Source organism: Prionailurus bengalensis, chromosome A1 (genome assembly GCF_016509475.1).
Source record: "Prionailurus bengalensis isolate Pbe53 chromosome A1, Fcat_Pben_1.1_paternal_pri, whole genome shotgun sequence".
Classification (NCBI taxonomy): domain Eukaryota; kingdom Metazoa; phylum Chordata; class Mammalia; order Carnivora; family Felidae; genus Prionailurus; species Prionailurus bengalensis.
The window spans coordinates 211,184,629-211,197,744 of record NC_057343.1 but is presented as its reverse complement, the minus strand read 5'-3'; the positions used below and the strand labels follow the sequence as shown (position 1 = coordinate 211,197,744).

General features: G+C 46.1%; 1 protein-coding gene across 1 annotated transcript in view; it reads left to right on the top strand.

Moving 5' to 3' along the window:
• Positions 1 to 2,277, top strand: part of SLC1A3 (solute carrier family 1 member 3) — an 80,923-nt gene extending 78,646 nt beyond the window's left edge. Inside the window, exon 10 of the mRNA XM_043599816.1 lies at positions 52 to 2,277. Within this exon, the coding sequence (XP_043455751.1) occupies positions 52 to 256 (205 nt within the window). The 3' untranslated portion in view covers positions 257 to 2,277. The remainder of the gene's footprint in view (positions 1 to 51) is intronic.
• The last annotated feature ends 10,839 nt before the right edge of the window (positions 2,278 to 13,116 follow it).

Genomic DNA, 13,116 nt, shown 5'->3' with positions numbered 1-13,116 from the left:
CATGATGTTCACAGGAGCCCCGTTTTTCCTCCCCCACACCCACACCCCCAGGGACCGCCTACGCACCACCACCAACGTGCTGGGAGATTCTCTTGGAGCCGGCATTGTGGAGCACTTGTCAAGACACGAACTGAAGAACCGAGACGTAGAAATGGGTAACTCGGTCATCGAAGAGAATGAAATGAAGAAACCCTATCAACTGATTGCCCAGGAAAGCGAAAGTGAGAAACCCATGGACAGTGAAACCAAGATGTAGACTAACACACAAATGTTTTCTTGAGCAGCAGGTGTTTGCAAACCATTGTGAAATGTTTCCATCTCGTTACAACTCATTCTGTCCAGTAAGCCCCTTACCTCCCTTGTCCTGCATAATACACTGATAGGATTGGGAAGTATTCATCCAAAAACAAGGGAGGATTTTGCGAGTCGGATCAGATCTTACAAGTTTATGTGGCACACAATACTGTAAATGTGGTTCTTTTATAAGGTAGAGAGTCAAACAAATAGTAGGCTAAAACATGCTTTTATATCAACCTACAAAGTTTAAAAATCCTTCAGAATACAATTCAGTTTTAGTATCAAAACAAAACAACTTGATAAACCACAATCGGTTATCAAATGGGACAGTAGAAGGGTTTGTTCCCCTTTCTCTGCCGATTTGTGTTTTGATTTTATTAATAGCAAGACAATATGAATACTCACCTAGTGCACCTGTGAGGAAGCACAGAAAAGTGAAATTTCCATGTGGCCATGGGCACGTTACATCTCCTCTCTCTAGGCCTCAGTGTTCTCATCCGTAAAATCAAATGAGTTCCCCCAGATGCCTTTATGGTCTCTTCTAGCCCAAACATCCTGTGACATCACGAAGAGCCTCCCCTCTATTTGTCCTTGGAACATCCTGTCCCAAGCAGGTATGATTCCATGGACCATGGGACTTTCAGAAAGGACGTTTACTAGGAATGAACATTTCTAAGTAGGGGACGGATGGCTGTGCGGTTTAACCAGGTCCTGTGGCCAGAATATCAGTCATGCAAGTCACCAGGCTGGAGGCCATTTCGGGAGCGGAATTATTCACGAAAGTCTGCTCGGTCCTTCCCAGTACGGGAAATAGGCCCTTCTTTCCTATTCTTCCCAAACCGAAGGGACTTCTCTGGGCAGGATGTCTCCCACCACTCCTCAACTGACTATGGACTTTTAGGAAGTAAAATGTAAGACTAGCAACCAGCAGGCATGCTCATAGTCTTACTACGGAACACTAAAGAGCCAGGTAGGAAAGAACGGAGCATGGTTGACGTTACACAGGCGATTTTGAGACACCAAGATTTATAGATGATCTTTAAGGAAGAATTTAAAAGGAGAGGTTTTTTTTTTTAACCTGAAACACTTTGTCTCCTCAGTTCAAAATCATCCCCCAAGGAGGTCCGCATATGAAAATATGAGGTCACTTCTTATATATAAAGAAGTCAAATGAATGAGCTCTCTCTCTAATAGAGGTCCGTGAGCTGGGTGGGTGGTCTCTTATTTGAATCAGAAGTTCTTAGAATAAGAGAAACAAGATATTTCTTTGTGTAAGAATTCCACATACCAAGTCATTCAAACCCTTCGGCCAGAGTGGGGTTTGGTTTTATTTTGTTTGTGTCCCTGAGAGAAATGGTAGAAGATGAATCAGTATAAAGACACGGTCAATGGGGTTCCAAGAAAAAAAACGCAGGGGCATTAGTTTCAGGCGAGGCAGCTCCCAGGTTTAGAGGAGATTAATTTTTTACCCTCTAAGGAGTATTCATTCAGTCAAAGACACGAAGTGGGAACTGTCAGACAATACCAGCTGTGTTTGAGTCTCTGACCGAAAATGGTGAAGAATGGGTTTAATTATGCTAACAGACTGGATATCTAGACATACACCCTCTGATATACAGTTAGAGACATTTTTTCTAGAGATCGTGAGCATCACGTGTGTACAAAAGTTAACGTTAGGCTGTGGTGGAATAACCATTTAATGCCGAGGCCTTATTTGGGAGATACACTCTGAAAGTTAATGTACGTGGCTGTCGTCTCACGACACCAGTAGAGCAAAAATTAATCATGTCAAATTAATTCTGTTACGCCGTGTGATCTTTTTTTTTAATACTAACCATTTCTTATGGAAAGTAAATCCTCTAGGACGATCCTCTCGCCAGCCCATCACAGGCTCTGCATATAACATGCACCCTGTGTGGACTGAGAAACATTACTTTGTAGATGTATTTTCAATAAAGAAAAAAAAATAGTTTTACATTATAATTTTGTATGTTGTTGTTATTCCCATAAAGTTCCCATTCATGGAAGTATTGCAGTAAGCTCAGGGCAATGCCGGGGAAGGGATCCCCTCCAGATCTCTGTAGGTTTTTACTAGGCAAAAGCTTGGGAGGACCAGCTGGGGGAGCCAGTCACAAGAAAATGAGGAAGGACGCCTGCTCTCCCGCCCAAGTCCTAGAACTAGGCTTGGTGAGGGAAGCACTTTGCAGTAACAGCCCGCCCTTACTTGTCCACATAAATTTCTCAGAGAAATTGAATCATTTCCACGTGGGGATTAGAAAAGTGTAATGCCACCGTTGATTCTCCCCAAAAAGTAATTTCCTGCCTGGCCTTCAAATTAGGTAGATTTATCTATGTGATTACTGCTGCCATTTGTGAAAAGAGCTGAATAAGATCTCAAGGGATGTTTCAGAAGCAGCCCCCGTGCTAGTAAACCCTTCTTTTCATAAAGAACAACTTGTGGACTACTGCATTTTCCCCCTCGGGCTTTTTAATAAAAAAAAAAAAAAAATTGGCAGACAGTATTATGGAATGCCCAGGTTGAAGTTGTGTCTGGAGACTCTTAAATGTGACCCTCTACCTGTAGGTAACAGTCAGAGGAGAGGCTCTTAAGTAGGGTCTGGAAACCCTTGGGTCATGGGTTTCCATGTGAAGACCTCAGTGGGTTTGCATAGCCCTTGAAATTGTAGGGAAGGCTTTGTGCATTTTCTTTTTTCTGGGGTAGAAACTTTAATTTCCATCTGTTTCTCTGAAGCCTCTTTTGACCAAAAAATTTACAAATCAGCGTTTGATCAATAATACATCCTAACTTATTTCAAGGCATCTGTGGTATTCACATAGCTGATTGGGGAGGTTCACAGCCGGAGGGAACCAAACCAGCGCTGGCCACCTTGAGGGGACCCATATCTGGACATGTGTGAGGACATTCTGGGCACAGAAGCATTCAGGGAAGTGCCACAAAAGATCAATCCAGTACTAGGAAATGCTTCCTGCTGCAATCACCAGGCTTTTTCTCACTTCTGCAGTCTAAGCTGGGTTTTGCACCCTTTCCAGAGTGCAAGCCTGAGAAGCTGGTCATCCTCCTGTGGGAGGTCTGTGGAGACATAGCAGCTCGGTCAAGGTGTGGCTGTATGGTCTGTTTTGGGGGGCGGGGTGGGGTGGGGATGCAGAAGATGATGGGGAAGGAAAACATAGATCGTTAGGCGTGGTCGTCACAGATCTGTTCACAATACAACTGGACATTTTTCAGGTGAACTTCTTAAAAATGTTTCTGATAAGTAAATACATTTCTAACAAAGTTTTTAAATCCTACACTTTGAGAAGCTGGGGGGGGGGGGGGGTCTGTGTGTTCCCTTTCTCATATTTATCCTTTCAGCACCACTGTCTTGCCCCAAGCAGGATTCCCTTTCCCAAGTTAAAAAAGTCTCACTCTCCAAGTAAAATCCTTTTTTGTTGTCTTTATTCATAGGCACCACGTCGAAAACAGGGATTTTCGTGCTGCTAATTGCGTGGGTCTGAACGGAGGTTAGAGGAAGGGTTCATTTCCTTGGGAGCCGAGTGAGGAGCGTCCTGCAGGGCGGTGGGGAGGGGGGGGTGGAGGAAGGAGGGGGGGGTGGAGGAAGGAGGGGGGGTGGAGGAAGGGGTGGGTGGAGGAAGGGGGGGGTTGGGGGCCGGGAGCCCTCCTTCCGGGCCGCCTCTGGGCACTTGACCCGAGGCTGCTGTCAATCATCCGGCCTCCGCCGCGGGCTCGCAGCCTCAGCTCCCACCCGGGTGGTCCCCCGAGCTGGGGCAACAATGACCAGCTCTGTGTGGCCTGTTCCCGGGCGCCAGAACAGTTGGGAGGTGTCACGTCGAAAGCAGGCTCCGAATGAATAAATAAACCGACGGAGAAAGAGCAAGCCAGGAAGAGCGAAGGAAGCTGATGGGGAGCTTGTTAAGAGGGAAAGTGGGAGATGAGAAATCTCTGGGTTATAAGAGGCCCGGGCTGGGGGAGCGATACCCAAGACAGCCAACAGGGGGAGCCCGGAGCTCTTTGCGGGACGGCGGGGGGGGGGGGGCGGGGGGGGCGGGGGGGGTAAGGACTGAACTTCCTCTTAGAACTTGCTTGGATAAGCACCTAAGGAATTCCAAGGTCTACAGAGCAGAGGGAGGATAAGTATAAGAAAGTCATCCAGCTGTTTAAAAGTTTTCAATGCCCCCATTTCTGTTTTCGCTCTAGTCTTTCTGCTTCTCCAATAGCCTCTCCCCCAGGAACCCCTTCCTTTCTGGGTATTCTCCTTTTGGTCTCCGTGTGTCCTGCCTCTCTCCCCTCCCAACGCCTTTTTTGCCATCCTGTTCTGAATTCTCATCTTCCTTTTCCGTCACTTATGCTTCCCAGGCACAGAAAGGAACTCGGAAAGCGTGATGGTAACATTTTCCAGCTGATCTTTCCTCATCATGACCACAGAACTCTTTGTCTCAACCTTCAATTTGGGGAATCTGCACACACAAGTAGGGTGGTCGGATAAAATAAAAGACGCCCAGTTAAAAGTAACAATGTCTTAGTATAAGTATTAAATAACAATGTTTTAGTGTGGGTACATCACAAATATTCCATGGGGTAACCTGTAATTTAATTTGTGAATCTAATAACCCTACATACAAATGAAATGAAGAATTCAAGACAGTTTATGTTTGCCTCAATGAAGTGATACTACAGATAAAAGTTTGTGTGATTACTAAAAATAATCATCCTAACTTTAATTTCTCTCTACAAACAACACGCTTTAAAAGGCAGTCCAGACCTGGGATATTTCCCACTATTTATTTGCTTTGGGGACATTATCTCTCATTACATGATTGTAAATCTTGTGGCTGCATCTTAAAAGCCTGATCAATCACCTTTTAGACTTCACAGAATAGTCTTAAATAAATTAAACAGTATTTCAGCTATCCATGCTTGAAATATTTTAAGATTCACATCTGTTTTTCTTTTCTTCTCATTCCTTTTTTCTCTCCTTTCTTTTTCTCAATCCTTCCTCCTGACCACCACCCGCTCCCCCCCCCCCCAAACAAAATATTTTCTGTAATCCATTACAGGGCTGAAAAATTTGGCATCCACATACTGTTTTCCACTGGTGAACACATTTTTTTCATTTGGGGTGCTCCTTTTAGGAAAGCGCCCATATTTTTTTCATATTGAGCTATTCAAAGGCCATCATTTTGCAGTCATTGCAAACTTGGGAATGAGGCATTTCTCAAAGGTTTTTTCAGGGAACTTCCCCATCCGTGGATGGGCATCATTCCTACAAAAGCCCCTTCTTTAAACCCAGGCTGAAGCATATGAAAAGCAGGGCCCGACTGATACTGCAGAAGGACAAAATATGCCCCTAAAAATCATAAACTGTTTCCCAATAATTGCATATGCACATATTAAAGATAGCAGTGAGTCTCAGAGAAGATGGTGTCAGATGACTTTTTCAACTCTGCAGGTTCAGGGGATCCTAAGAAGGCCTGAAGGCAGCCAGCCTGGAGTTTACAGACACTGCAGGAGAAAATAAAGACCATCCAGGAAGTCAGCTAAGCCACTAAAGGAACTGATGATGAGTCTGCCCTGGGGAGAACTTAGCACTTAAAGATTCTGTCACCAAATCCCACTGCCTTGGCACCACAGGGCCTCTGTGAAGCATTGTTTCATTTAAGTTGATGATGAGCTATTTGCCAAAGAGGTAGAAAACAAACTGGAGAAAGTCCACGTGGGAATTAGAAAACTAACACAAGTAGACTAAAACTAGCTGCGTGTGTCCTAAAACCCAAGGCCTTCAGCTTCAGAGTGGTGGTTGAACCTAAACTTGTCCGCAGCACTGGGCTGAATCCACACTTGTTACACCTGAATCCTCGAGCAGTTTCCCCAGGGTCCCAGGATCGTCGTCTTCGTCAACCCTGGAATGTAATCCATTGACTTCGTGGTAATGGCAGTTCTAGAACAGCTTCACTGGACAGGTCAAGTGGAAAGCAGACTTAGGGGAAAAGGAGGTTTAGTCTCTCACTTGCTTTTAACCACCTGTGGTTCCTTGACCTGATCGTCCAGCGCCCTCATCTGTACATGTGGGGGACTGGATGAAACCTGCAGTCTTCAAAGCAAGGTTGGTATCAAGTTTCTGCACGTTGGCAGAGGTGTCACAGCGGGCTTCTGGGGTCAACTAAACTTGACGCACGAGAGATTAACCTTCAGCTTCCTCATCCTCAATGAATATAAGAATACTGTCTTCAGGAGGATGTAAGGAAAATGAAACAGATGATAATAGAAAACCCCCAGCACGGTTTCTGGCACTTAGAAAGATTCTTAAGATGTTTAGAACAAAACCGGCTCAGTGAAGGAGGAAGAGAGTGGGGGTGACGCTGCAGAAGGGGGAAGTGTTTCCCAGCTCCATCTGTGGGCAGGACAGAGGCCAGGAGGCCAGGAGGCCGCAGACCTACATCTTCTGGGAGGGGGGCTGTCGCCCCTGGAAACCAGCATCATGAGAAACCCGCGGGCCTCCTCACGGAGGGGCCGGGGCCTCTGCGCCTGGGCGGACCAGCAGCCCTGCCAGTCTCCTCCGAGGGCTTTTGTTAGGCTGGGCTCCCTCGAGCACTGCACTGCATGGCGGTTTTGTGCATGGCACAATTTGACACTCTGAGGAGACCACCCAGCTTCCTCCTGAGTCTCTCAGAGAACAAAACTGCCCCTCTGTGTGCCAGTGACCTCCCCTTCTGCTAGGCCCCCTTCCATCCTCTGCCTCCTTGCCAAGGGGAACCAGAGAGGCGGTCAGGCCCTGGCTCTGTGGGAACCCAGGGGATGCTGTGCTAATGAGCTGGCCCCAGCAAGGACAGACGTTGTACCTGCGGTGCTGCTGCCACCCCGTGGCAAAGGTCTCTCTCCGGGCTCCTCGTGGCCACTCCAGACCAGGCTACGTGGAAACAGCACTTGCCTGAAACTCATTACTCAGTGACAAAAGCAAGGGCCACAGAGACAGAAAATAGTTCAGAAAGCTGAAGCAAAAAAGGAAATTGAAGCATCCTGTGTCTACAGCAGTGATGCCCAAGGTGTGGTCCCCAGACCAGAAATATCAACATCCCTTGGGAACTTACTAGAAATGCACATTCTCAGATTCCCACCCTAGGCCTACCTAATCAGAAACTCAGAGGGTTTAAGACCGAGCCCTGCCATCAGTCTTAATAAGCCTTCCAGGTCGTTCTGCTGTGCACCAAAGTTTGAGAACCACTGGTCTAGAGTCCAAAAAGAAACAGACTTTGGCGTTGACAGACTGTCCTAATCCTGGCTGTGCCTCTGAGCTGTGTGACCTTGGGGGAGTTACTTAACCTCTCCACGTTTCAATTTGCACAATAATCAATCCTATTTTCTAGGATTGTTGAAGGCTAGATAAGAAACAAAGGTTAAGTCACTGACATATACACATGCTTGATAAATGGTGCTAGTTTGGGGTGTTATTATAATGGGAATACATGCATTCACAGTACCACTAGAATACACAGAGAAAATGAAGTTCTTTCCTCTATTTAACATATATTTATAGAGCACCAGCCATAGTAATGGGTAATATAGTCACAGGGATGTACAAAGAAAGTCCCTCCATTCATAGAGTTATAGTCCAATAAACATGCACTATGGACTAAAGAGTGTACCCTCCAAAATTCATGTGTTGAAACCCTAACTTCCAATATGACATATTTGGAGATGGGGCTTTTAGGAGGTAATTAAGGTTAAATGAGGTCATAAGAGTAGGGACTTAATTCGATAGGATTGGTGGCCCTCTCTCTCCATGCACATACACCGAGAAAAGGCCCCATGGAGACACAGGGAGAAGGCTGCCATGTCTAAGCCAGGAAAAGAGCCAACCATGTGGGCACCCTGAGCTTGGACTTCCAGGCTCCAGAACTGTGATAAAATAAATCTCTGTTGTTTAAACCGCTCAGTCTGTGGTATTTTGTTATGGTAGCCCAAGCTGGCGAAGACATAGGGTCAAGTTGGAGCGTCTTGGTGACTCAGTTGGTTAAGCTTCCAAATGCTTGGTTTAAGCTCAGGTCATGATCTCGTGGTTCATGAGTTTGAGCCCCACATTAGGCTCCATGCTGATAGTGCTGAGCCTGCTTGGGAATCTCTCTCTCCCTCTCTCTCTCTCCCTCCCCAGCTCACATACTCTGTCTATCTCTCTCTCTCTCTCTCAAAATGAATAAACTTAAAAAAAAAGACATTGGGTCAAGTTGCAATCACTGTTATGAAGAATGAAAAAGCTGGGAAGAGCCTGGAGAGGGATCGGACCACTATTTAAATAGGATGGTCAGGGAAGGCTTCCAGAGGAGCCTCTGTTTTAGGAAAGACGTGAATGGAGTGAGAGAGCAAGACTGGGGATCTCCAAAGACCTCCAGTGTGTACTCCAAAGCTGTGTGGCAGAAACAGCCAGGAGGCCAGGAGGGCTGGACAAAGGGGAGGGGTCAGAGAGGGACTGAGGAAAAGCCCTCTGGTTGGGTCTTGCAGCCCATGTGAGGACTGTAAATTTTATTCTAGGCGGGGTGGGATGCCTCTGGGAGTTTCAGAGGCAGGAGATCCTTCTTTGTCCTCTCAGATTAACAATCTTAGTGCTTGCCCATCTAAATAGTCTCCTTTGGGTAACTCGGCTACCTTCAATTTAAATGTTTGGTATCTTTCAGGGCAGTCCTCTAGACCTCCCATTCTCTCCCCTCTTCTCCACATTCTTCACCCAGTTCTGGAATTCCCACTAAGGTAGGGTCCCCATCAGACCTAATGGCTCTCAACCTGACATGCACACCACACAGGAAATGAGAGAGGTCTTAGGTGCAGCCCACACCTTCTGTTGGTGCAGAGCAGCCCAGCACAATGAAGGAGGGGGCTCAGAGCTCTCTGCCCATGGTGTTCTCATCAGCTTATGGAACAATTGCCCTCATGGCCTCCCTTCTTTTTCCAGCCACACCATGGATGGAAAGGATGGGTTTTCTGCCACCCACTTCTCTTCCTGCATGAACCTCCCAAATGAAAACACTATGGTCTTGTTCGCTGGCCTTGTTCGCTGGTCTCAATAAGATGAGGAAGGAAATGAAGGAATTTGGAAAATCTCTCTTCATGGCGCCTGTTCTCAAGTCTATTACCTTGAAATAAGACCCTATTTTGGAAATCAGAATCTGAATACTATCAATTTCTTTCTGCAGTAACTTCCCTAATTTCTTTTTTTTTTTTTTTTTTCAGCGTTTATTTATTTTTGGGACAGAGAGAGACAGAGCATGAACGGGGGAGGGGCAGAGAGAGAGGGAGACACAGAATCGGAAACAGGCTCCAGGCTCCGAGCCATCAGCCCAGAGCCTGACGCGGGGCTCGAACTCACGGACCGCGAGATCGTGACCTGGCTGAAGTCGGACGCTTAACCGACTGCGCCACCCAGGCGCCCCACTTCCCTAATTTCTTAAGGCAGACAAGGGCCCTTGGCTGGAGTGACAGAAATATACTTAGAAAAGCAAAAGAGAAAATCATGTCAATTTTTCCCATCAAAATATTATGTAATAATAATAAATCATTATTATTATAAAAAATGAGGCAGGGGCAGGGAAATCTTCACTGGGGTTCTTTATCATTTGATGGATTTTTCCACTGCCTTTTCAAAGACTGATTTTTTTTACTTCTACTTAAGAAGAAGTCTTTATCCCTCTGAGATTTGTTCACTTATGAAATGAAAACTAGTTTGGGCCCTTATGTCTGGCCTTGGTTTTTCTTCCATTTTCTCCTCATTTCCTCCATTTGTCTCTCTCATGAGAGACACAGGTCACACTCCCAGGTCACCCTGGACCTCTTCACTGCACTTTAGAGGCCCCCTGAGGTCCCATGGGAGAAAGACTAAGGACCCACACTTGGAGAAAAGCTGAGGAGTTGTAGGGCTCTGCCACTGTAAAGGAACTCACCTTATGCCTTCTGGCCCCTGCAGGGTTGGCCTGGATCAAGTCCAGACATGTCCCTCAGGCAAGAGCCCTCTTGAGGTGGAAAGAAGACTTGAAGTATAAATAATGGAAATGTTTTTCAAATCTAATCCACCCCCCCCCCCACCAAAATCAAGGAAAACCTTGACATAGGAAAGAAGTCACCATTTACTATGTGTTTCCTGCGCTAATGGAAATCAAAGACCAAGAGAGCAATACCATCTCTCAGAAGCCCTTGTTGGAAAAAATCAAGGAGTCATTCCAAGAACAGAAAAGGCTCCCTTACCCACTCATCTCAAACTCTCAGACTCCAAGCAGATGCCCCCTTGTTCCTGCCTTGTCCCAGCTCTGTGCTTATGAGACAGCAAACCACCTCCCCCACCCCTGCCCCCACTCCACTCCAGAGTGGTTGAGCCTGACCATGACTTGCCAATTCAAACCAGACTCCTTCACCTAAGTGTCATGTGCCCTTGGGACAGTAATGTCACTTCTCTAAGCCTAACTTCTCCTCCTCTAGTGAAGTATTGTGGGGTTTTGGGGTGCTGGTGGGGTCTGGCGCTGACCACCAAGAAAGAATTCTTGAAGACGCCTTTGGTACAAAAAGGTGATTTTTATTAAAGCACAGGGACAGGACCCATGGGCAGAAAGAGCTGCACTGGGGTTGTGACATGTAACTGATTATATACCCTCAGGTTGGGAGGGGGTCAGGGACAGTGTAAATCTCTAAGGAATTTTGGAAGCAAGGTTTCCAGGACCTCGAGGGGCTAGCTGCTATTAGGAAAACACCATTTATTACTGCTTAGAAAAGCCTCAGTCATGAGACCCTTCAGATGTATATCAGGGGGCCATAAGCTTAGAATATGATTGCCAGCATATATCTTGGGGAAGTTGAGATAATGGAAGTTTCCAAAGGAATTTTTATATGTTAAAGTAGATTTACGGGATCCTGGAGGTTGGGATAATGTTAAGCCAAGTTTCCCTTTTGCCCCTAGCAAAGTGTCATCATCAAGGCACCTGAGCTCCTAGAGGGAAGTCACTCTGTCTCTTTCAAGGACTCGTCAAGGGGCTGTGGGCAGTAAGGGAATTTAATTTTTCATTTGTCTTTGTTTCCCACATCACCATGGCAAGCACTTAAATCCCCTTACATCTTGATGAGGGTGATATTAGGGCTCCAGGAAACAGAGTCTATGGGTTTCTGGAGATTAGGCTATGGATAAGATTGCCTTTTTCTTGCGGTTTACTAAGTTATCTGTAAATTGAAGGAGACTCCTGTCCTGCATGACTGTGATCTCTATCAGCAAACCATTTGCTTCCTTTCCTTTCCTCTGTTCCTGGGCAGCCAGGAGCATCCAAGGAATATCACACCTATCCCACCTGGTGGGGGGGGAGCGGGTTGCTGTTAGCCTGTACTTTGCCTTCAGCTTGCCCCATGCTCCCTCATCAGTATCATCGGCATCATGGAGTTTTATGGGTATTTAATTAGGTAATACCTAGCTGATGCCCAGCACATACGTGTGCTCACTACACTGTAGCAATTTCTGGGGCTGAAATACAGCTGAAAATCAGTGCACCAGGACAGCCACTCCAGCTATTTACTGCTGTTTTTACTTCTGATTAGTCAGCATCCATGCTTTAGCAATTGTAAAGTAGTTTTACTTTCACCCTTGGCTACTGTTAGTACTGATGTTATTACTACTTTTGTTTCATACAGTGTGTGTAGGGTGGCTTTATCTGGAGAGAGAGAGAGAGAGAGAGAGAGAGAGAGAGAATCTTGCCACATGATGGCAGCAAATAATCTCCAAAGTCTTTGCTGTCTTTTCCAGCTCTAAAGTTTCATGGGTCTGTGAAAATGCTCTCTCTATAGCTGGAATGGAGTCAGGCCAAAGAGGGTTGGGTTGTAACACAAGTCTGTTCTCAGAGCCAGAAGCATCGGTCTCTGCTCCTTCCCATCGAGGCGTCTTTGAGTGAGTCTGGGGCTCTGTTCCTGAGGCTCAGAGGGTTTCTCCACCTCCCTGTCTTACTTCTCTTTAATCCTCTGCTCTCCCTTTGATGAGCGAGCATAAGGCAGGCTGAGGGCAAAGTACAAACTAGCACACCACCCCCCACCTCCATGGGGTATGTGTGATATTCCTCAGGCACCCCTGGCTGCCCAAAGACAAAGGAAAGGAAACAAATGGTTAACTGATAGGGATCATAGTCATGCAGGAGGTGAGTCTCCATCAGTTTACAATATCTTAGTAAATTACAAGGAAAAGGGCAATCTTATCAATAGTCTAATCTCCAGAAACCTATAGACTCAGTTTCCTGGAGCCCCAACATCACCTTCCCCTCCATTGTGATATGAGAAACAAAAGCAAGAAGAAAATGGCAGAAGAAATTAAATTTCCTAATAACCTACAGCCCACTGACAAATACTTGAGGCTGGCAGAGTAAAATGTTTCTCCAGGAACTCCCTCCTGTCTTAATGTTAATGCTTTGCTAGAGGGAAAAACAACCTTAGTTTGACAATAGGCAAGCCTCCGGGATCCTGTGAGTCTTCTTTAGCATATGAAACTCACTTTGGAAACTTCCCCTGGGATTTATCTCCCTCAACTCCCAAGTATGTAACCAGTCTCTCCTCATGGTCCCAGGGCAGCTCTTTCTGCCCACGGGTCCTGTCCCTGTGCTTTAATAAAATCACCTTTTTGCACCAAAGATGACTTCAAGAATTCTTTCTTGGCCGTTGGCTCTGAACCCCATCACCCCAAAACCTCATCACCGTGACTGCATGTAATCACTGTCTTTCTTTTCCTCTCTCTCTCATCCTCTCTCCCTCTGCCTAGTCCTCTCACCTAGCCTCAAAAGACTTCCTGGTTT